The 24,365-nt window shown below is 34.5% G+C and overlaps 1 protein-coding gene and 1 non-coding gene across 3 annotated transcripts in view; both read right to left on the minus strand.

Moving 5' to 3' along the window:
- RC3H2 (ring finger and CCCH-type domains 2) overlaps window positions 1–24,365 on the minus strand; it is a 42,006-nt gene that overhangs the window by 13,020 nt on the left and 4,621 nt on the right. For both annotated transcript variants that reach the window (XM_033122767.1, XM_033122768.1), the window contains exons 2-10: window positions 22,354–22,651; window positions 20,039–20,156; window positions 17,598–17,831; window positions 11,121–11,296; window positions 7,683–7,883; window positions 7,068–7,200; window positions 6,831–6,949; window positions 5,072–5,184; window positions 2,177–2,485 (exon numbers count right to left, since the gene is read on the minus strand). In XM_033122767.1, the coding sequence (XP_032978658.1) occupies window positions 2,177–2,485; window positions 5,072–5,184; window positions 6,831–6,949; window positions 7,068–7,200; window positions 7,683–7,883; window positions 11,121–11,296; window positions 17,598–17,831; window positions 20,039–20,156; window positions 22,354–22,584 (1,634 nt within the window). In that variant the 5' untranslated portion in view covers window positions 22,585–22,651. The remainder of the gene's footprint in view (window positions 1–2,176; window positions 2,486–5,071; window positions 5,185–6,830; window positions 6,950–7,067; window positions 7,201–7,682; window positions 7,884–11,120; window positions 11,297–17,597; window positions 17,832–20,038; window positions 20,157–22,353; window positions 22,652–24,365) is intronic.
- Window positions 7,288–7,398, minus strand: LOC117032559 (small nucleolar RNA SNORD90). The gene has a single exon (XR_004424750.1). It is a non-coding gene; the product is annotated as a small nucleolar RNA SNORD90 (small nucleolar RNA).

Raw genomic sequence — 24,365 nt, forward strand, 5'->3', positions numbered from 1 at the left:
ATTATTGAGCAAATTCTAGGCACTATGCTATGTGTTTTATATAGATTATCTGGTCTTCCATGTCAAAATGTTATATACTACTATAAACATGAATAAGCAGTTCGAGATGACAAATTCTTAGACTTATCAGGAAAAAGGCATCAAAATCCATGACAAGGTTCATAGCTTCAAGAAATCATGCAGGCTATCCCAAAAATTCAGACTTAAGGAAAAAGTGTTCAGTCACATTCTTATCAGACAGCTAGATCACTACAGTTATATCCTAGATGACTTTCAGGATTCTAGGCTCTCCTTTGCAGCAGTCCCTCTCATACCTACATGCTTTTGCCTGTGCTGTTACTTCTATCGCTGAGGCCCTTTCTTCCTAACTATCCATACTTTTGGAACTAGCTCAGGTGTCGTCACCTTACCTCTGAGAATCCTTCCACAATAACTCCCTGTAGAATTAGTTCTTTTTTTTATGTTCCAGTAACACTTGGAACACACTCCATTACAGTACTTTCAGAATATAGTATATTGTAGCTGTTTTTATCTGTCTCCCAAATGATACCAGAAAACCTTTAGAGGCAGGGAGTATATCTAGTTCGTTTTTATTAGCTACACCAGCTGGCCTGATGTTAAGCACATACATCTGTAATTCTTGAATGAATAAATAAATGATTTCTTTATTTAGATTTATTTATTTTTAAAAGCTTTTTCCTCTAGTCTGTCATGTTTAAAAAATGAGATATAATTTACCTTCTTAAGGTGTACATTTCAGTGATTTTTGGTCTATTCACAAGGTTGTGCAATCATCACCACTATCTAATTTTGAAACAATTCATCATCTCCAAGAAAATCTGTCCTTATTAGGATTCACTCCCCAGAGCCTTCTCCCCCCCAACCCTAGCCCATGGCAATCACCAATTTACTTCTGTCTGTATGGATTTGCCTATGTCGGATATTCACCTATATGGAATTATACACTATGTGGCCTTCTGTGTCTAGCTCCAGTATTGCTTCATTTACATAAATGCTATCTCCAAAACTATATCATCCTAGGTTTCTTAAAAGCAGAGAAATCTTATACATCTCATGTATTTTCAAGAATGCCAAAACAGAGCTTAGAATGAATGCTCAAGTAACATTTGCTAACTAGACCCGATAGATCATTTCTAAAATCTCCCCCAGGGAAGATTGTAAGGATCCTTTAATAAACAAACTCCACTATCACATGCTATCTACAAAAGAATATAAATGCTTACCTACCCATCATTTCTTATATGAAATCACTAGCAATTTACTGTGTGCCTAGCATTACGCTTTTTTCGTAGAAGGCATATAATAGATACTGAAACACTATTTATGGGTGACAAAAACTGAACATGCTTTAACTCAGACTTTAAGACCCCAAAAGAATATCAAAGCATGAGATTTTAGAGGTGCAAGTAACTTTTCAAAACATCTGAAGGTTTCAAAACTTTGTCTTAAAGCACCAAAACCCCTTTGCCAGAATTAAATCTTATGCTAACCTCAATAACAACAAAAACGGAGGTAGTAATAATACTAGCAGGTATTTACCGAGTGCTGTGTGGCAGGTGTTGTTCAAAGAACACTGCAGTATTAACTCATTAAATCCTCATAATTAACATAGGAAATAGGTAGGATTATTATATTTATTTTATGGATGAGTAAACTGAGGAAGACACATTAAGTAACTGACCTAAAATCAAACAGCTAGGAAACAGTGAGCCAGAATTTGAACCCAGAGAGTTTGGCTCCAAAGATTCTCCTCTTAACTTTCACACATCATTACAGAACATAAAGTAGAACTGTTCTGATTGAAACAGGCTGGAGGCTCAAGAATCTCATCTGCTCAGGTTTCTATTTAGTTCCTTTTGGGTAGCTCTATGGACTCAATCCTAAAATTCAAGGAAATAAGGTGGAAAAACTTCAACTCTGGTCCAGCTTTTTCAGTTTTCAGCTGAAGGAAACAAAACCCACTTGAAGTGCCTTTCCAAGGTCACAGAGCTATTCAATGGCAGGGCCAGGAGTAGAACTCAAATTTTTTGATATTTAGTGTTTTTTTCTACATGAAACATTCTATTAACTGCTTTTCTTCAGGATAAATACAAATACGCGGGTATTTCTGAAAAGGCTAAATAATTCCTATTAAGCATTTTAACCTAATACTTACTTTTCAGTTACAGACTCTGAAGAAGGCCCAGGAGCATTCTGACTGTTAGTGCCAACCTTCCCCACTTTCTTCACAGTCTCCAGAGCTCTTAATGTACTGTCAGCATTACGTGGGATTAGCTGGGAAACACTGTTTTCTGCATTGGAAATTCCATTTGTACTTGGAACAATTTTCCCCGTTGTTTCAGTACTTCCTATGACAGAAATGACATTTCCGGCTGTGGTTGTGACAGTGTTGTTTACACCAACTTTATTTAGAAGAGGAAATGTTCTTACAGTTGCATTGATCTTTTTGTTCCTTAATCGATACCTGTTTCAAAAATAATCAATGTATCGGTAAATATTTCACTAAATCTTTTCTGGGGGTGGGGGGGGAAGCAATGGGAAAAGATTAAAAATGGAGGAAACAAGCTTTGAAAAAGTTTCTTCAGCTAAGTATCATATACAGTCTAAATCAATCAAACTCTGCTGTGATAGATGCTACATGAAAATATATATGCCATCACATAAACACATACGCATATGTAGGCACATAGTTAATATAGCAAGCAAACTATACATGTATTCAAAGAAGCCTTTTTTTGGAGGTCATAGAAATTTTTGATTTGTTTATTATTAGTTTCAGGTGTATAAAACAACACAATGATTAGACATTTACACACCTCACAAAATGATAACTCCACCAAGTCTACTACCCATCGGACACTGTACATAGCTATTATAATACCACTGACTACATTCCCTATGCTGTACTTTACATCCCATGACTATGTATATCTGTTTTCAATAATAGCTGACATTCATTATTATTTTATATTAGTTTCAAGGGTATAGCACAGTGGTTAGACATTTACATAATTTATGAAGTGATCCCCCTGATAAGTCTAGTACCCATCTGACATCATACAGTTTTTTCAACATTATTGACTATATTCCCCGTACTGTATTTCACATCCTGGTGACTACCAATTTGTACTTCCTAATCTCTTCACCTTTTTCACCCAGCCTCCCAACCCCACTTCCATCTAGCAACCATCAGTTTGCTCTCTGTATCTATGAGTCTATGAGTTTTGTTTGTTTGTTTATTCTGTTCTTTAGATTCCACATATAAGTAAGACCATATGCTATTTGTCTATCTCAGTCTGACTTATTTCACTTTCACTTAGCCTATCTTCTAGGTCCATCCATGCTGCAAATGGTAAGATTTCATTCTTTGTTATGGTAGAGTACTACTCCATTGTATATAAATATACCACAATTTCTTTATCCAATCGTCTATTGATGGGCATTTCGGTTGTTTCCATATCTTGGCTATTGTGAATAGTGCTGCAGTAAACATGGGGTGCATATATTTTTTCGAATTAAAGTGTTTTGGATTTCTCTGGATAAATAAACAGGAGTAGAATTGCTGGGTCATAAGGTGGCTCTATTTTGAATTTTTTAAGGAACTTCCATACTGTTTTCCATAGTGGCTGCACCAATTTGCAATCCCACCAACAGTGCAACAGGGTTCCTTTTTTTCCACATCCTCGTCAACACTTGTTATTTGTTTCAAAGAAGTCTTTTGAGGGAGTAGAAAGAGATCCTTTTGAAAATTTTGTCTAACCAGAATATAAAATACACTATGTAAATATGAAGAAAACCATACAAATATTGGTTGGGAATGTAGAATGAAAAGGTATTCAAGAGTTGAAAAACATTCTCTGTTGTTACCAAATTAAAGCATATATATAATTTTAAAGAAATACAAAAACTAAAACCCAGTCTTAAACAAGTATTACACCAAAATATAGAAAATTAGTATTGTATTTTTCAGATTAGTTTATGAGATGATATCAGAAGGGTAGGCACAGACTACATGATGCAGACTCTTACAGCCTTTATCTGACAAAATATCTAAGTTTCTCACTATCTGTAACGAGCCTTATGGCAAAGTTCTCCCTGTTTTGTTGGGAATAATGGGGTTAACAGTAGGCAACAGTAACTGCAAGAAGACTAGTTAGGAGGCAGTTATGGATCAAGAAAAGGGGATGATAAACTATAAGGATGGAAAGCAGAAGAGATGAGAAATATATAGGAAGCTAAATAGACAGAACTTGGTAACTAAGACAAGCAGGTGAAAGAAATCTGACAAAGATGATTCATATTGCATGACATGTACCCTGACTGGACCAAGGTACACTGGGGGAGAGCAGAATGGAAGGTAGAAGAGGCAGATGTATGGGAGGAGAAAATGAGCTCAAATTGAGTTTCAGGTGTCTAAAAACACAAGAGAGATGTCCATTAAGAGTTGATACACAGGCCAGCTGTTCAGTAGAAAGATTGGGATCAATTTTTTGCTGAAATCTCAATATGAATGTTTTGGTTAAAAAACAAAACAATAAAAACATACACAATATATAATGTAGCTTATATCCATTTACTTTTATGTTTGGGGTAAATGGACATAGAAAAAGGAAGTACCCATAGGAGAAGAGAAAAAAGAAAAGAAGATACAAAAAGAATGTTAAAAAGACCAAAAGCCACAGAAAGAAAATGCACCTGCTTTACCATTTTACCTGGAACTTTGCTGTTATCTTCAATTGAACATGAACAAATAAGATTGTACCTAGGAGTATTTTCATACTACACAGGTGCTTAGCCAAAAAATGTATTCCAGCTATTGTCTAAATAGCTGTTTAAAATATGACCTCTGAATAAGGTTCTAAGTCATTTATTATGTTAATCTTGTGCCCAGAAGCAACAAGGTAGGGTTTCAAAAAAAAAGGTTATTTTACAATCCAAAGACAATGTGAATCTAACTGCATTTTTGAAACTCATCACAAACTTTAAGATTGTATATAACACTTTTGTAATGACACACAAACCCCTATGAAAGAGAATTCTCATAACTTACTTTTCAAGCTCTTCCTGAGAATGGGCAAAAGTACAGTTTGTTCCCCGTGGACACCCTCCTTGCTGTCGCAGATCTCGGCACATGCTCGTCTTATATTTGCTGTTTGGCTGGGGCTACAGAAAGAAAATCAAGATGTGGAAAATGGAGATTCCAGTTATTATTCATTCTTGGGACTTCAGAATTTCATGATTCCATCTTTAATTCTTTTTCACATTAGATAAGTAATTCTTGTGCTGAAACAATTACCATTCCATCGTTATCTGTTAAGAGTTATGTAGCATAACCCTGAGTTGGCATGTTAGACATTCCTTCTAAGGATTACCTGAAATTGGTTCAAATGATATATCTATTTATTTGTCAGGCAACACAATGACCATGAAAATAAAAACAATTCACTGCTGTCTTAAAATTATGATACCAAAATCAAATAAACAATTTTAAAAAGCATTTAAAGGCCATAGCTTGTTCACTTAAATTTTCCCAGGAAACGAAGAATACAATTCCCTCTCAAAGTAAAAAATTAAGAAATACCAATTTATCTTTCAACTTGAGGGTACAACTCTCTTCCTAGGCCTGGAATTGTTTAAGCTCATACAAACAATGAGGCAAAATATAAAGCCTCCTCATACCTACTATGATTTGCATCAAAATCGAAAATGTCATTGTTATTTTTGTGAACTTAATAAAGATGACACATATCGTTCCGTTAATATTTGAAAATTATAATGTCTTCTAATAAAATACATATAGAAGATTGGAAAGATCACTTTGGAGCAGCTGTGATCTTAGCTCTGTCACTTACTGCCACCATGACTTTTGATACGTTATTTAACCACTTTACACTTCAACTTGGGAAAAACAATTATGTTGCAGGTCGCTGTGAGAATTAGAAATAACATATGTAAAATATTGAATATAGGGACTGGCTCTTAGTAACTTAATAAATGGATGTTCTCATTAGAATTATTTATACCATAAATAACTCTTTCTAAAGTACACTGAAAATATTTTAAAAAATCAAATTCACACACTTACAAATAGAAATTTATTGTATGACAGCAATGAAGAAAAGAATGACACTATAATTCTTTGTCATGGAAGGAATCAATGATCTATACTTGGTCAAAGACATCTACCACTAGTGAACTCATATTCAAGATACTCTCCAAATTGTTGTTATGCCATGAATTACCGTGTTTCCCCAAAAATAAGACCTAGCTAGACAATCAGCTCTAATGCGTCTTTTAGAGCAAAAATTAATATAAGACCCGGTATATATTATATTATTGATATTATATATATATCATATATATTATATTAATTATGTTATACTATATTATATATACTATATTATATTATATTTTATACCCGGTCTTACAGTGTTTCCCCAAACTAAGACTTACCAGGACAATCAGTTCTAATATATCTTTTGGAGCAAAAATTAACATAAGACCCGGTCTTATTTTACTATAAGACTGGGTCTATGATATGATATGATATCCTATAATATAATACCAGGTCTTATATTAATTTTTGATCCAAAAGACGCTTTAGAGCTGATTGTCCGGCTAGGTCTTATTTTCGGGGAAACATGGTACTTATCAGGTACACTAAAATTTGAGTTTCTCCCAAAAGAACAGACAATAAAAACTTATGAGAGTACAGTCACATAAAGAGTCCATTACCCAAACAGCTTGTTAAGATGTTCAGGATAAACCTCTGTTAGAGATAACAGCAGAAGTACAGTAAATGTGCTTACCTGAGGTGTCTCATGGCCTTTTCTACTGTAGTTTTGTATGAAGTCCACAAGGCCATGAACCACTGTTTTAACAGCTACCATTGCATTTTCCAGCTGCTCCCAAGTTGGTGAAACAGCATCTAAAATAAGCCACCAAGAGGACAGGATGGATGGAAGAGAGAATCTATTAGAAGAAATTCTCGCGTTATTTACCTCAAAGTAGAAAAAGTATAAGCAACTGGGTATTTTCCCACATACCTGGATTGGGGTCTATGTTTGCAAGAAGCTCTAAATGAGGCCTCAGTCTATTTAAGTTAGCTGGGTCTCCTGTTCGTTGCAAAACAATTGTCAATTCCTGGACACTCTTTGCAAATGATTCTGGAGACTGCAGCTAACAAACAGAAGATAGAATGATTTTTACTCTGGTTCTTATGACACATCTATATTCAAATGCTTTCACTTAGTCAACATACTAAACAGGTTTTCAAGTGCCTTCAGATTTCATAATAGGAGAATCAACGATGAATTAAATTTTCACCTCAGAATCTGCCCTATGAAATTCATCATTAGACACACAGAAAACTTATTTATAAGCTTTATTAGCTTTCTGGAGTCAAAATGTAGATAAACGACAGACTTGGTAAGCCAGGCTACTTTTATGCTAATATCCTGTATTTGCTTCTCTGTTGCCTCCCTTACTTTATTTTGAAAGTTAAAAAAATAATACAAGAAAAAAAGATGAAGATAATTTATAAGATTTGAATATTTAAAAACAGGAATCTCCAACTGCTTGTCTCTTTAGTTCCTTCAGCAGATTCTAGTACTCTGCAAGTAAAAGCAATGATATAAATCAGCATCTCTAATTTCACAAACCTTATCAATAATAGACTGCATGTGTGACTTATGCGCCAAGTCACCATATAGCAGTGAGGACCACTGCTCAGGTGAAATACGGAGTCCTGCTTCCATAGCAATATGAACAATTTGGGCATCATGTTCTCTGCGTAATGCCTCATAACTCCGAAATTCCTCCTTTAGCTGCATCAGAGAAGAGTCTTCATCCCTTTTGGTAACCTAAAAAATAGAAAGGAGGAAAGAAAAACTCATCAGAATTGGCCTGTTCTCCCTCCTCCCCAAACCAATTCTTTTTTTTTTGGGGGGGGGGCGTGAGGGGCACCTACTACATATCAGATACCACACAAAGAAGGTACAAAGAAGATAACGTCCTTACCAAAAATTCTTTTTGGAAAAAAGCAGAACTTATGTAACCCAATACATAGTCCTGCCTTCCTCCAATGAGTTCAGCAGCTGGTAGGGAAGAAACTTGTAAAATGTAAGTACTTGATGCAATACAAAGTAAAGGGAATTAAATCTGACTGGTGGGGGAGAGAACAGCTATAAGGCGTTCCCCAGCTGAAGGCTACGTGAACTGAGTCTTGAAGAATAAACAGGAGTTCCTAGACAAAGGGTGAAGAACAGAATTCTGAAAAGAGCAGCAAGTGGTAAAGTAAAAACATGAAAGAGCAGACCACACAGAATTAAATGCTAACATGTAGACCAGAAAAGAAAGATAGGGGGGCCTGGTATACTATGATTGGAAATTTAGATGTTATACTGAAGGAATGGGAAGCCACCGAGGGTGTCATGATCAGCACAGCCAATGGGTAGGCATATATTAACACCACCACATGATAACTAAGAAATGTTGTACCCCCACAAAAATGTTCATTAGGGTATTAAATCACCTTTAATCTATACTGCACTTAAGTGATGAAATAAATGCAAAAGTTACAGTTTCACATGCCCCAGTGAAATTATCTGTCTAATTATCCAAACATGTAGGTATATGGCTAAATAATTTCCACAATAGATGATACATACTCCTAAATCACTAAGACTTGATAATGGCCAGAGTGAAATCTGAAACTTAGCTGGGATTCAGAATACCTAGGACTAGTCCAGGCTCTGAAACTTAGATGGGACAAATCATTCAAACTATTTTAAAATCATGATTTCCTCATTGGCACAATGAAAATATCCCAGACCATCTCACTGGTTGTTTCTATTGCTGCTGTTGGCATATGAGACAATAGCAATATGCTCCCAAGAACATGAAGGTGGGGAAATCTGAGAGTTAACTTAATAGTATCAGTTTAAAATTCTCTTTAGGAATATATAAATACATTATAGAAAAGTTTGGGACACCCAAAATTCTAATCAACACGATCTTAGGTACAATTTAAAAAAGAGCACAGTATGACTTAGAAGTCACAAAAATCTATATTCTACCATAACCTACTTAAAGAAACACTGAGGAAACAAAAGGAGGAATTACCAACCTACAAAGCAGAAAAAGAAACCCAAAGAACCACAGGATGTTAGCACTCATCCGACCACCATGTATGTGGTACAGGGTGCCTCCTGGGCAGCAAAGCCTCTGTCCGCCTGAATAGGACAGATGGACATAGGTGGCCAAGACAGCCTGGTCCTATTAAAATTCTATTAACATGCATCAAAATCACCCATGAAGTTTTGAAAACTGTAACTGCAGGTCAGAACCCTTGGCTTTGAAGACCACATAATTTAAAGTACGTATGAATGCTCTCAAGTCCTACAGGAGACACACCGAATAAGAATATCTGGAGATGGGAGACAGGACTGCCCTTTTAAACTCCACAGGTGATTATCATGTGACCGTCAGTTGAGAACCACTGCACTGAACATCAGAATCATTAACTTCCCTTGTTCTGATTCCATGCTAAGCAAGCGAAAGTTTGATCCTCTTTTATAGAAAAATATCTACAACACAAGAATTCAAGTCATTTAAGAGTTACACTTCTCGTTACAAATTAAGAAAACTGGTAATGTGCATGTAACCTCGGGTAGGGTGCTGCTGTTCCTGAGGACTCTACCGCATGCACCCACAAAATTCAGGTCTCTAAGCCTATAAAGTCAAGGAAAAAACTTTTGACAACAGTGAGTTTACTATAGTAAATGTCACCTGAGAGAGAGGTCTTTGGGCAATTAAGTCAGCACGGTATTCTTCTATTCATCTAAACACTGCTTTAACATTTTAAACTACAGGGCAGTGAGGATGAAATGAGAGCATAAAATCGAAATAAATGCTACTCAAATGTCAGATATGAAGAGTAGCTACAGATGTATGACAATCATAAACCACAAATCAGTATGATACCTATGAGGAAAAAAACATTAAATCAGTAATACACAATGTGCGAACCTAGCCAGTCACTTCAGGATGACAAATGATTTCTGTAACTTGGCTGCTTAGCCAAAAACATATTTGAGGAACCAGAGAGTCGTTTCAATTGTTGCCCTGAGGACACAAAATCAAGCACTATAACTATCAGGCAGATACGTAGTGGCCAAGCCTCATTAGTGGAGCTAAATGAACTCATCTGAACGTATTTCCATAACAAATTACCTATTACCTCAAACTAAGCAGTCTGCCAAAAAAAAAAAAAAAAAACCACACCTTTTCCTGTCTGTACTGTTTTCAGTCTTGGGGCTACAAAATCAGCAAAATAACCCAAAATTAGCTTTGGTTTCAAACTTAGATGTCCAACTTTCATAGAAGTCAATGGGTCTTTTCTACTTTCAAGTCCTTGAGCCTTTCTCAAGACCCAGCCAGCAACCTATACTCTTGTAACATGCAGAAACTTCAAGGATTCAGCCTATGTTCCACTTCTTTAAGTACCTGTCACCATCCAAAGCCTATTAGATGGTGAAACTACATTTATAAGTATTTTGGGGTTCTTCCCTGCCCTCTCCACCACAAAACAAAAAATAAAACACCACCTAAATGCAGAGTGGTCGAACAATCGCCTCAACTTTTTAGTCTCTTGTTGTCCTTAAGACAATATATACGGTAATCAATCTTCAGATTAAAAACTTTAATCACACAGAAAATGGGATAAGAATAATGGGGAAATTAAAACATGTACCTACTCTTATGAAGTTTTCAGTATAGTTCCTGACTCCCTTTTAAGATGGTAAGTATAAATAAACTGGGCTTCTTTAGTCCACTTTTATTATCCCAAGACTCAAATTTACCAAATGATTTCCTTATGCTGTGTTTTGTGTTATTCATATGTGTTCACATATTCATATGTGTTCCTATTCCCAATAGGTAATATCACAGATGCAATCAGTCCTGAAGGGAAAAAAGTTTCCCTTCAACTCTTGTAAGCATTCTACATTTGTGGGGCCTCTAGATTGGGTAAACCCCATCTAGGAAGCCTCTGTGTCCCCGACAAGCATGTAATGTTTAGACGGTTGCTTACTACTTACCTTAAAACAAGAAGCTCGATACAGTAGTTGCACAACATGACCAATACTTGTTTTTGATGCCTGAGGAAATCTTGGTTCTAGTCTTTGCACAACAAAAAGTACCAGAACTTTCCTTGAGAGAGCAGAACCATCTTCTAATGCCAGCAACACCAGCTTCAAGGCCTCTTCTTGCATAGCTAGAAGTAAGGAACAGGAGTTCACGATAAAGAGAAACCCTGAAGATCATGTCTGTCACAGACTTCTTTGGGTATTAGTTTACAGCAGTTCGTTATCCAGTCTGTATTTAATTACACAAAAAGAGGACATCACACATACACAAATACAATTTACTTAAAAAGTATATTAGTCCGCCCTTATCTGTGGGGAATACATTCCAAGACCCCCAGAAACTACAGACAGTACTGAACCCTATATATCGTTTTTTTCCTACCCAGTTGAGTTCTCATGTAACCCCATCAATCGGTTCTGCAACTTGAAGCAAAACAATGTATGATGAAACCAATTTTACCATGAGCTAATTGATATAAATAACAATTAGGTTCTCAACAAAGTTGGCATCTCAAAAAAGTTATAACCAAATGACGTTGAACGAAACGTTATTCGAGGACGTGCTGTACGTACATACCTATGATAGTTTAATTTATAAATTAGGCACAGTAAAATTAACAATAACTAAAAGTATAATAGAACAATTATAATATATTGTATTAAAAGTTACGTAAATGTGGTCTCTCAAAGTATCTTATTGTACTGTACTCACCTTTCTTGTGAGGATATGAGATGATCCAATGCCTACATGATGAGATGAGGTGAGGTGAATGACACCGGCATGGTGACGCAGCGTTAGTCTACTACAAGGGTTACTTGAACACAGTGCGACACTTCAACTGTTTATCTAAAAATCAAGATGACTACTACGTGACTAATGGGCAGAGCCTATACAGTGTGGATATGTGGGACAAAGGCATGGTTCATAATGGTGCAAGATTTCATCGTGCTACTCAGAATGGTGTGCAATTTAAAATTTATGAATTGTTTATTTCTGGAATTTTTCATTTAATATTTGTAGACTGTAGGTAACTGAAACTACAAAAAGCAAAACCACAGATAAGGGGGGAGACTACTGTAATCAAACAAAAGGAAACATACTGTGTTTCCCCGAAAATAAGACCTAACCGGAAAATAAGCTCTAGCACGATTTTTCAGCATGACATCCCCTGAACATAAGCCCTAATGTGTCTTTTGAAGCAAAAATTAATATAATACCCAGTCTTACTTTTGGGGAAACACAGTACTTCCTACTCAACAACCAACCAGAACACAAGTCAACAGAACTTAGATATATCTTCCGTAGATACTTAATAATCAACTAGATAACGATAATGTTAAAGTGAAAAAAGTACTCATTTATAAAACACACAAAGCATCCGACAATTATGTAACATGTAAAGGACACACAGTAGACTTATGTTATGATAAATGGTAATTCTGTTAATGCATGAAACTGTTACTTTGCCTGTCAGAACTATTTTGTATATAATTTGAAAATGATAATAGCCTCTGGATGCAATAACTAATGAAGGTATTTATTTATGTTGTTCTCCAGCCAGGGATGTATAGTATAATCTGAATCTAATCATGAAGGAACATCAGACAAACCAAATTAAGGAACAGTCTATAAAACAACTGGCCTCTATTACCAACATTAGACAAAGACAAAGAAAGGCTGAGAGATGGTTCCAGATTAAAGAATACTTTTTAAAGAGACATGACAAATAAATATAACAAGTGATCTTGGACCAGAACAAAAATGTCATTTATGGCATATATTTGAAAATAAATGGAAAAAAAATAAATAGAAGAAAATAAATGTCATAAAAGACATTTTTGGAATAATTTACAAAACTGAAATATAAACTATAGATTATATTAGGTTGGTGCAAAAGTAATTGTGGTTTTTGCAATTATTTTTAACCTTTTAAACCGCAATTATTTTTGCACCAACCTAATAGTATTGTTAAATTTTCTGAATTTGATGAATGTATTGTTGCTATCTAAGACACTATCTTTGTTTTTATGAAACATACTTAAGTATTAATGGGTAAAGGGGCATGAAATATGCACCCTACTCTCAAATGGCTCAAAAAAGAGCGAGTAATATAGCTAAATATAGCAAATTATTATGTGGATAAAGAGTATACAGGAGTTCTCTGCATTATTCTTGCAACTATTCGGTAAATTTGAAATTATTTCAAAATTAAAAGTTAAAAATACATTGGTTCTTAATTGAAACAATGGAACTTTAGAGCTCAGGGATCATCTAGAATCCAGATTAAAAATCAAACCCCTTTTTTAACAACTGAGGCATTGAGGCCCAGAAAAATTAAGTGATTACACCAAGGTTAACAACAAGTTAGTCTCAAAATGTAACTAGAACTGAGGACTTTTTAAAAATTAAGATAAAATTCATATAACATGAAATTAACCATTTTGTAAGTATAAAATTCAAAATGTTGTACAACCATTAATAACTCTATCTACTTCTAAGAAATTTTCATCACCTCAAAGGAATCCTACAGCCATTAAGCAGTCACTTGTCCCCCATACTCTCTTCCCTCAGTCTCTGGCAACCCACTAGAGCTTGATGGGTGGTTCTATGGATTTACCTTTGTGGACGCTTCATATAAATGAAATCATAGACTATGTAACCTTTTGTCTGGCTTCTTTCATTTAACATAATATTTTCAAAGTTCATTCAGACTGTAGCATGCATCGGTTTTCATTCCTTTTTGCAGCTGAATAATATTGTTTATGGATATACCATATTTTATTTTTCCATAAATTGATGAACATCTGGATTATTTCCACCTTTTGAGTACTGTGAATAATGCTGCTATAAATATTTGTGTACAAGTATTAGTTTGAATATGTATTTTCAACTCTTTGGGGTGTATACCTAGGAGTGGAGCTGCTGGGTCATATGGTAATTGTTTTAACTTTTTGAGGAAATGCCAAATTGTTTTCCACAGAGACTGCACCATTTCACATTTCCAAGTTCTCCACACCCTCACCAACAGTTTATTTTCCATATTTTCAATTATGGTGAACCTAGTGGGTGTAAAAGTAGTATTTCATTGCGACTTTGATTTGTATTTCTTTAATAACTAATGACTGAGCATCTTTTCATGTGTTTTTTAGCCATCTGTGTATCTTCTTTGGAGAAATGTCTATACAAGCTTTTGGCCCATTTTTTGATTGGGTTATCTGTCTTTCTGTTGTTGAGTTGTAGAACAAGGCAGTGCTTTGCCAAAGTCAAAATGATTCAGGACATCGAGGCAGCCACAAAAGCACAACTAAAGACACTCACGAAAGAGGACTTCCAGAACTGCTTCAGAAAGTGGCGAGAACGAGGGGTAAGTGTGTTCGAAGTGAGAGGGAGTGTTTTGAGGAGGATTAATGGCAATGTGTCTTTTATTATAATAATTTTTTTTTATTTAAACGTTCACCTTACTGTTTGATCCTATTGTTAGATTCAGAATGTTTTTGTTTTGTTTTGTTCCCCAAGCATACTTCTCATTCCATGTATCACCATTCCACGTATCAGGAAATACATGAGGCTTAGTTGTCTCACTTTTAGTAATAAGACTAATCAGTGGGTTCAGACCTCATGCATCTATCATAAAATTTTCCAGCAACCTCTCATCTAATGGTTCTAACAGCCACTAATAATTCTTGCTTAGTCCCATTAATTCATTTGATATTACAAATTTGTGATTTTTCTAATTTTAACTTTTTCTAAATTTATTAGCTAAAAGAGGAATCTACCTTACACATCCTAAGAAAGTGTCTCTGAAAACAGTTTCAAGTAAAGGAAAGGCAGAAAAAAATGCATAACTTGTTTTCCTATACCTTTTCTAATTTTTAGAATGTGTTGGTGCCCGAGCAACTGCAGAAGAAAACCAATTAATTTTTCTGCACTATGATTACAAAATTATGGGCTTTTAATATATTTTGTTTCAATCCATTATAGTCATTATTCATTATGATGTTCAAACTGTCCCATTTATGTCCAGTGGGAGCCCCTTCAAATTTAATTCTATGTCCTTTTGACAAGATTCCAGTGGGGATTTTTTTACAGCTTTTTTACTTTCTAGCACAAGACTTCCCAGGGTCTTCTTGTGCTTTTCTACCCCAGAATTGAAATCAGGCATTTATCTGAAGAGCCCTGCTTCTTCTTAGTGGTAAATGGTATTTATTAAAGGCCACAATCTTTCTGCTATGGCTCCTCAGGGCTATTTACGGCTTCTAAACCTTTTCAGGGGACAGACCTAGGGAACAGGCATTTTTTAGAAAAAAAAAAATAATGGAGTCTGTACTAATATTGCCAATTCAAATTTAAGACTGACTACATAGTTTTTACAAAAATTCTTTGATTTCATACTTGTAATTGTTTTTTAAAAATGCTGAAAATCTTGCTTGCTGAAGGCATTAACATTTAATTTGTTGCTTTATCTTCCTGTGTGTCTCTATTAACAGTTTCAAAAGAACACCAATAGAATTATGAACAGTATGATGATGAGTAAATACAATTAAGGGTATTTATTATATATCCCACTAGGAACATAAAATCAAAATACTGTGTTCTAAAGTCACCTGAAAGAATTCATTCCTGATGAATACGCTACCAACTTGATGTATGTTTTAGCATTTTTTATTTTTTAGGTATGGATTTGTTTTACTCATTTTGTTTATAATTTTAAAATTTATTTTTACTAAAAATGGTTTTATGATTACATAAAACGTGTGCATGGCTCCAAAGTACAAAACAAGGTATATTCAGCGCTTGGTTCCTCCCTCCTCTACAGAAGTCTATTATTTTTAAATTTTTCCTACCATTGTTTCTTTTGGAAAATATAAACAAATAAGATGATACTGGTTGCACCTTTCTTTTCTTAGATAAAAAAATACTATAATAAGCACACTATTCTGTACCTTGTTTTTATTTTTTAACTTAATGCATCTAGAGATCACTCCTAAAATACATACATCTTCCTCATTTCTTTCAAAAGGTGCATAGTATTCCATTAGAAAGATATATGAGATAATTAAACCAGCCTCCTACTCATAGACATTCAGGTGGCTTCAAATGTTTGCTGTTACAATAGTGCTTTATACTTTATGCATCCTGTATTTTTTGCTCTATCTTTGGGATAGATTCCTAAAAATGGGACTATTGGAGCCAAAAGGTAAATATACAGGTGATTTTGCTAGATACTGCCAAATTCCTCTAAAGCTTGTACCACTTTGCATTCCCACCATTATTGGAAGAAGATACTTGTTTTCCCACAGCCCTGACAACAGAATATATTGTCAAACTTTTGTATTCTGCCAATCTGATAGGTTAAAAATAGTATTTCAGTATAATTTTAATGTATATTTCTCTTAATGTGAGAAAGACTGAGTATCTTTTTATATATTTGAGGGCCATTTACATTACTTTTTCCCATGAATTGTCTGTTTTGTCATCTTTTGTCAATTTTTCAATTGGGTGTTTAGTATTTTTCTTGAGTTTTTAGAAGTACCTTATATATTAGTTATATTAGTGCTTTGTATGTGATATAACATAAATATTTCCTCAAGTTTGTCATTTTTAAAAATTTGCTTATAAATTTTTTTGTGATGCAATTCTTAAAAAATTACATATTCAAATATCAATCTTTTCCCATATTGTTTCTGGACTTGGAGTCAAAGAGAAAAGTATTTCCTACTCCTAAGTTACAAAGGAATTCACTCTTGTGTTTTTTATTATTGGTATATTTTATTTTTCAATCATAAGTATTTCTGATCTATTTGGTATTTATGTAGCTATGGAGTATAAGGAATGTATCCAATTTTATTTTTTTTCCACATATGAGTTTCCTTCACAAAAAGAAATTCTACTTGGACTGTAATTCTAAATCCGAAAGGTAAAACAATAAAGTTTCCAGGAGATAACATGGGAGAGTACGTCATAACCTTGGTATAGGTAAAGATTATTTAAACAGAATGTAGATGGTAGTAACCATAAAGAAATCACCCCCCGGGGATTCTTTTATTTACTTATTTTTAAATAATGTCTATGTTTTCCAACTTTTCAAAAAAATTAAGGTTTTTTTTTTATTAGGAAAAAAAGATTGTTTCCCTTACTTACCACCTATGTAGTCTTAGGCTTCTCTCTAACTCCGTTTTTTAATTTGTAAAATTGAATGTGTGTCACCTCTCTTGAAGGTCATTGAGAGTTTACATGAGAAATTTATTCTAAAACACTATAGCAATATCTATCGTGTAGATTATGATAAACTGGTTTGTCTTTAATTATGTCAAAATCTGTATGTATATAAGTAAAGATGGGTTGAGTCTGGGGATTCTCATCTTCCTCTAGAAATCGGCATCCTCTCGTCCTTACAACGCATAAGGCAAGACAGTGATCTATCTTACCTGGCCCTAGAAACTGGCATCCTCGCGCCCTGACAGCAGCCCATAAGTTGGCAGACAATTGCTGAGGGTTCTGGTGCTGTAATATTAGTTCCGTTACAGTTCTTTCTCCAAGTGAACGGGCTGCTCGCATGGCTCTTACTCGACCTTCTTCCTCTACCAGTTGACAGTTTACAAGTGTCACCAGTTTCCTTTGCATTGGACGGCTCAGTGCACTCTGGTTCAAACTAGCTACACCTTCATGAAAAAGGAAACAAAGAAAACAAAAGTTTTTTTCAATTAAGAAAGACAAGTCAATTTTGATTACCTGTGTTTAACTAACTACTAAGCCACAATTCTTAACGAGTCCCCTGTAAGGTACTTTCATTTTTTAACAGTGGGTATTCTGTCTCTGTTTATTAGTATTCTATAGTAAATAAGAGCCTAATTTTTAGTTACTTTAAATTTTACTTAGGTATCCTGTTCTCTGGGTTGTATGTATCCCTCAAAAGAGAGCACTTTGGGTTTATTTAGTCTATTTTCCACCTTTATTAAAACTACTGAAGTTAAATTTAAAGTTAAATGTATGAAAAGCTTAATTAATCTAAAAATAATAATTAATAACAGCTCTTATTTTGTTTATTGTATATAAGACATTAAGAACACTGCTTAACTGCAAGATCCTATTACCTTTTCCGACCCAAGGATCTTACTATAGCAATTCTTGTCTCTCTCCTTTATCATCAATTTTTCCCTTTCTATTTGATCATTTCCATTAGCATACAATAAGAACAAGCAAGCTGTTATTTCATCCATCTTAAAAATAAAGAAATCATTGTATTCACCCCTCTTCCGCTACTAGTTCTGCCCCATATCTTTCTTCCCTTCTGGAGCAAATACTCTAGAGTCATCTATATTCACTATCTCCAATCCCTTGCCTCATAATCTTTGAAACCCATTCCAATCAAGTTTTTGCCACTATCATTTGACCAAAACTGATCTTGTCAAGACAATGTCCTCTACTTTGCTAAATCAATGGTCAATTCTCAATCTTTCACTTACTTGACCTCTCAATAGCACTCAACAAAGATGATCACTCATTACTTCTATAAACACTTCTCTTTACTTGGCTTCCAGAACACCCCATTCTCTTCATTTTCTTCCTCCCTTTCTTCATTTTATCTAGTCTTATTTGCTGATTTCATCTTTTCTTCCTGTCTTCTTAATGTTAAAGGGATTAGAACCCAGTTTTTGTTTTATTCTCTATCTACACTCATTATTTAGGTGATCTCATCCAGTCTTATTGCCTTAAGTACCAACTGTACGTCAGTGACTCCCAAAGTTACAGCTCCTATACCTCATTCCTTAACTTATATCCATTGGTTACTCAGTAGCATTCTAGAAACGATTTGACATCTCAAACTAACATGACCAAAATTGAACTCCTGATCGTCCTCCCTCAACCTGATCGATCTACAGTATTCCTTAACTAAACTGATGACAACCTCTCTTCTTGTGCTCAGGCCCCAAACCCAAGAATCATACTTGACTCTGTTCTTTCTCTCATACCCCATATTCAATAATTTAAGAAATGCTCTTGACTCTACCTTCAAAATATATCCAGACTATCCACGTCTCACTACCCCCACTGCTATAACCTTATTCCATCTGATTATTCAGTGATATCCTGCTTCTACCCTTGCCCTTCTATAATGAATTCTCAATAGAGCAGCTAGAATGATCCTTTTAGTATCAGTCAGATTGTGTCACTCCTCTGCTCAAAACCCTGGAGTGACTCCCCAGTTTCACTCAGAGTAAAAGCTCAAGTCTTTAAAACGGCCTGTAAGTCTAAACATCACCTGTCCTCACTGATTCTTTTCATCCACCTCACACTGCTCTCCCCCTCACTTACGTGGCTTCAGGCCCACTCTCCTGTTGTTCTATGAAATTACTAAGCATGGCTTGGGGACTTTGTTCTAGCCACTGGGTATGCAGTGAGAAACAAAACAGAATTTCACTTCTGTCACAGCACCTCAAAAAAATTTCCTGCACTTATATGCCTGTCTCCCCCAATAGGTCTGGACTCCGTGAAGGCAGGGACCATAACCACTGTAAGCGCTCAATAAAATGTAATGATTGATTGCATGAATAAATGAACATATGAAACTCTTAACAGGACTTACCAAAACGAATATTCTGCTATAGCACTATTAATCAGTAAAAACACATATTGCATAAAGCTTAATATGTTGTATGTGTAATGAATTCTTAAATTAATAACAACATTGGTTATTTTCAGAAATAGTATAATAAATGTTCTCAATCAAAAAGTTTTCCAAGATCTCTCCAAGCAAACTCATTTTCCAAAACTCAAACATTTTTAATAGGGGATCAATATCAAGTTTTTCAAAGTAAATGTATTACCAAGTCCTACTCACCAGTAAAAACACTTTTTATGAACTTACCTTTACCTCCACTTAGTGGTTTTAAGTAGAGTGCCAAATCTTCAACGCATTTCTTTGCAACTTCATAGTGTTTGTTCTCACCTAGATTACTTAACTTTATTGACTGATGGTCTGGTACCTAAAAACAAAGAAAAATTGGTGAAATACATTCATCCAGCTCACAAATTGTTATTTATATATTTGATAATCATGAATATAAAATTATAATACAGAGACAACACATCAAGGTAGTTTAAATAAAATTAAAGCCAAACACCTAGTCAAACTGCTCTGCAAGAACCAAAGATATCATAGTTAATAGCAGGGGCTGAAATTAATCAATGGAAAAAAGAAGCAGGGAGTTAATAGTGATGTATCAGTGTAAATTTCCTGGGGTTTATAACCATGCTATAATCTAGAAAAGTATTAACATTAGTGGAAGCTACAGAAAGTTATACTCTGTATACTGTTTTTTGCAACTTTTTCTAAATGTATTTCAAAATAAGAAGTAGGAAAAAAAGGACAAGGACATTTTTTCCCTGAGCACTTAGTACCTTCTTACTACATAATTTAGTTATTATATTTAATGTTTATGGTCTGTCCCCCATAGCTAGAATTTAAACATCACAAGACACAGTGTTCTCAATGAAAAGTCAAAACTTGGGTATAAACTGCAGCTCTGTCACTTCTATAAGTGATCCCGAGTAAATTATTTAACTGCTCCAAGCAGTTTCCCTATCCGCAAAATGAAAATGAAAATCCCTATTTCATTGTGCCACTATGAAAATTCAATTTAATTCAACAAATATTTATAGCTATGGAGTGCTTACCATGTGCCAAACACAATTTTAGGCACTAGGCATCTATCAAAATAGACAAAATTTCTTGCCCTTGTGGAGCTTACATTCTAGTGGAGAAGAGAGAAGGCAGCCAATAAATAAAAAAATAAATAAAAATATAATACAAGGTGATTATTACAAATTATACAAGAATAAGGGGAACTGGGAGTGCTGGAGAGGGGTTGCAATTTTAAGGTGGGTGGGCAGGATACATTTCCTTGGAAATCAGGACTTTTGGAGAGAGACTTGACAGAGGAGAGGGAATGCGCATTCTAGGCAAAGACAACAGTCACTATAAAAGCCTTCAGGGGAGGATAATATGTTTGGCATATTTGACAACCGGCTAGGAGGCATAAACAGAATGAATGAGGAAGTAGAAGATGAGGCTGAAAACATAAGTCACTTTGTATAAGCGTGTAGGCTAGTTTAAGGAACAACTGAAAGAACATTTATAAAAAACAAAACACAATACTTGATCTATAACAGACGCTAAATACATGATAACTAGTAGTATTATTACAAAAAGTCTATGGTATTTTATTGGACCTAAGATGCCAGTGTTTGCAAGAGGCACCATTATTTTATGTACCATTAAAAAAAAATGTTGCCAAGTAAATTATGACACACTATTGATTATGGATACATCTTGATTTCAGAGTGTCTCAATGGATTATGAACATTTAAAAGAAATGCAGTCGTTTAGAAAGAAAACTTCAAATATCAAGACACTAAGGAATGGGGCATTTTAATTCATTGAATTTTCTAAGTGATTAATCAGAAAAAGCCTTACTTTCTTACTTTAATATGTAGTGCATGATGTACAGAATTTCATCTTTTTCCTCACCTGTAAAATGGGGATAACTACCTGAAGAGCTATAAGAATTAGTAATAATAGATATTGAACGCTTACTATCATACCTACACAAAGTAGGCCCTCATTAAATGGAAATTACTATAAATCTAGGTCTTGCTCTGATTCAGTAAAATGATTATATAAACAAGAAATAGTAATTTTATGGCACCTGAGCATAAGAAACTGCAGAATTTGTTACTAGTGCTCTGGAAAATGGTTTTCCATCTATACATCCCTAAATAGAACTCATTTTCTCATTTATAATATTATCCTAAATGTCAAGTAAAGCTAAAAAGAAAACCAAAAAAACTCCATTCTGCATGGTTGCTTTCTGGCCAAAACTTTGATTACATTTCTTCTCATATTATCTAATGAATAAATATTTATGTATGCTTACATGAAAATTTTTCTTATCCACCAAATCACTTACAAAAATAAATTTGGACCACAGCATTGAACACAAAGAAATACATAACCATAACGAAATTTATGGTTTTGCATAAGGATTTATGACATTAAAGAAAAATCAGGTACACTGAATAATCTTTATGTCTCAAATATCATTAAACAGATTCTGTACCCCTTAATGAACTAAGTTCTATAATTATTACATATACCAAAGTAGTACAATCTTGAAAGCTTACCTGGGCTCCAACTAACTGGAGAAGTGCAAAGTTGACAGGAAGTACATCAATGTCTGTGTTGATGGCAGTCTGGTCAAAAGGACAAGCTTTTCGGTGAAGTTTATTCAAGCAGGTCTTGCAAACAGTGTGTGAACAACCTAAACTGATGGGTTTGTGCACATTCTCATCAAATTCATTATAGCAGATTGGACAGGACAGAAATTCTGTCCATTGAGCTGCCTGCACAGGCATTGTGGAAGCTGGATGCTCGGGTTAGCAGTCTAGCAGATCATTATTTTGCTGTGTAGTGTTTTGTAAGCTGAAAATGGACAGAGGTTAAGAATCAACCACATATTCACCTTTTAAGAGTTAACTGTAAAGTCAACCATCACAGCCTCAAAACCTAAAATACTTCTGAATAATTTAATATGTTTTGGATGTCTTTTTCTTTAAGCCTATTTGCTTAATTAATTAAATTTCAAAAATTGTGTCCAGAAACAATATTCTAATAGGGTTTGTTCCTTTCAACTGAACATATTTGTATCAGTTGCTCATATAACAGTCATCGAAGCTTTCATGTATGTTTCTTAACGACCACATCAAATAACACATTAACGTTCCACATTTCATTTTTAGGAACACAGATTACTTTGAATTGCTGGTATTTAAAAAAGTGCTTTCCTTTGGTATCTACTACCCCAAAACATTAAGATATGGCCTAATAGTTAGTAAACTTTGGAAATTACTGATCCAAACAATGTAGTAGTGAGTCAAGTGTGAACAAACAGCCTTGCCACCTCAACGACCATGCAAGTCAAAGATATGTTCAAATTGGCAGCTTCACAAAAGAGGAAATCTCTGGTCAGAACTTGATTAGGAGGCTAATTGAGGTTCTGAAAATAAAAGTGTAGAGAAGATTGTGATGATAGAGCTGTTTGTCCATAAATGAAAGAATGATGTTGACCTCAAAAGAGAGTGTGCCAAAGTAAAAAAGTATGTGTGCATGTGTGTGTATATACAGTCTTACAAATCTTGAATGCAGTTCCCTACAATACTTGTGACAAAACGTATCATTTAGTGATTGATAAAAACTGCCAGTTCCAATGAGCAATAAAACAATATTCTCATCTAGTAATTGTAAATTGAAAAGTACAAAATGTAAATTTCTTTGTTATGTATACAGTGTGACAAAAATTATATATGCATATGATTAAAAGGCACATGAAAGAAATGACAGTGAATTTTCTTTTCTTATCCTAAGATCAAAATGTTCACTTCCTAATTTTTAGTAAAATATTTAGTATCAAAATTATACTGTCCTCTAATTTAAAGTCTTTAGATACCTAACTTGAACATTCTGCATTTCACAAATTTTCTGTATCTTCTGATACAAAACTTATATAAGTCTGACAAAGGCTCTCTGGTGAACAAGAAATCTAGGTATTTAGGACAATTAAATAGCCGATGGTTTATTTCATAACACTGTTTACCAACCAAAATATACTGGTTCCACAGAAATTAGATGTATAAAAATGAAGTCAGATTCAGGACAAAAAGGTATATAACTGATTCTTCAATATCCCCACATCCAAATAAAGAATTTTATTAGCCTTTATTGTGCTTTTACGTTCACAAAAATGAAGGTTTTAAAAATACCTTGGTAAAAATGAATTACAGGGCTTGCTATGTAAAACGCATCCTATACAAACATTCCCTCAAACAGCTCTAATGCAAAGTATCTAACATCTTTATTTTTAAACTAGCCAAATCTTACGAATTATATTTACATTATTATATACCTTTCACCCTCACATTGCCACATCTACTAATGCCATCAATCTTTAAACCAGTTAGTTGGCTTCTAACTTTAGAGATGAGCACTAAGCAGGTGAACACATCACTCCCTGAGACTAACATTTTTGATGTTCAGTTTACTATTTATTCTGCAGAATTCTACAAGGAAAAGGCCTGAGAAATTTTATCTTAAATCCAATACTGAGAGGCCTAATTTAATAACTTGAACCCATAAAATA

The sequence above is a fragment of the Rhinolophus ferrumequinum genome, chromosome 12 (assembly GCF_004115265.2).
Source record: "Rhinolophus ferrumequinum isolate MPI-CBG mRhiFer1 chromosome 12, mRhiFer1_v1.p, whole genome shotgun sequence".
Taxonomy (NCBI): Eukaryota; Metazoa; Chordata; class Mammalia; order Chiroptera; family Rhinolophidae; genus Rhinolophus; species Rhinolophus ferrumequinum.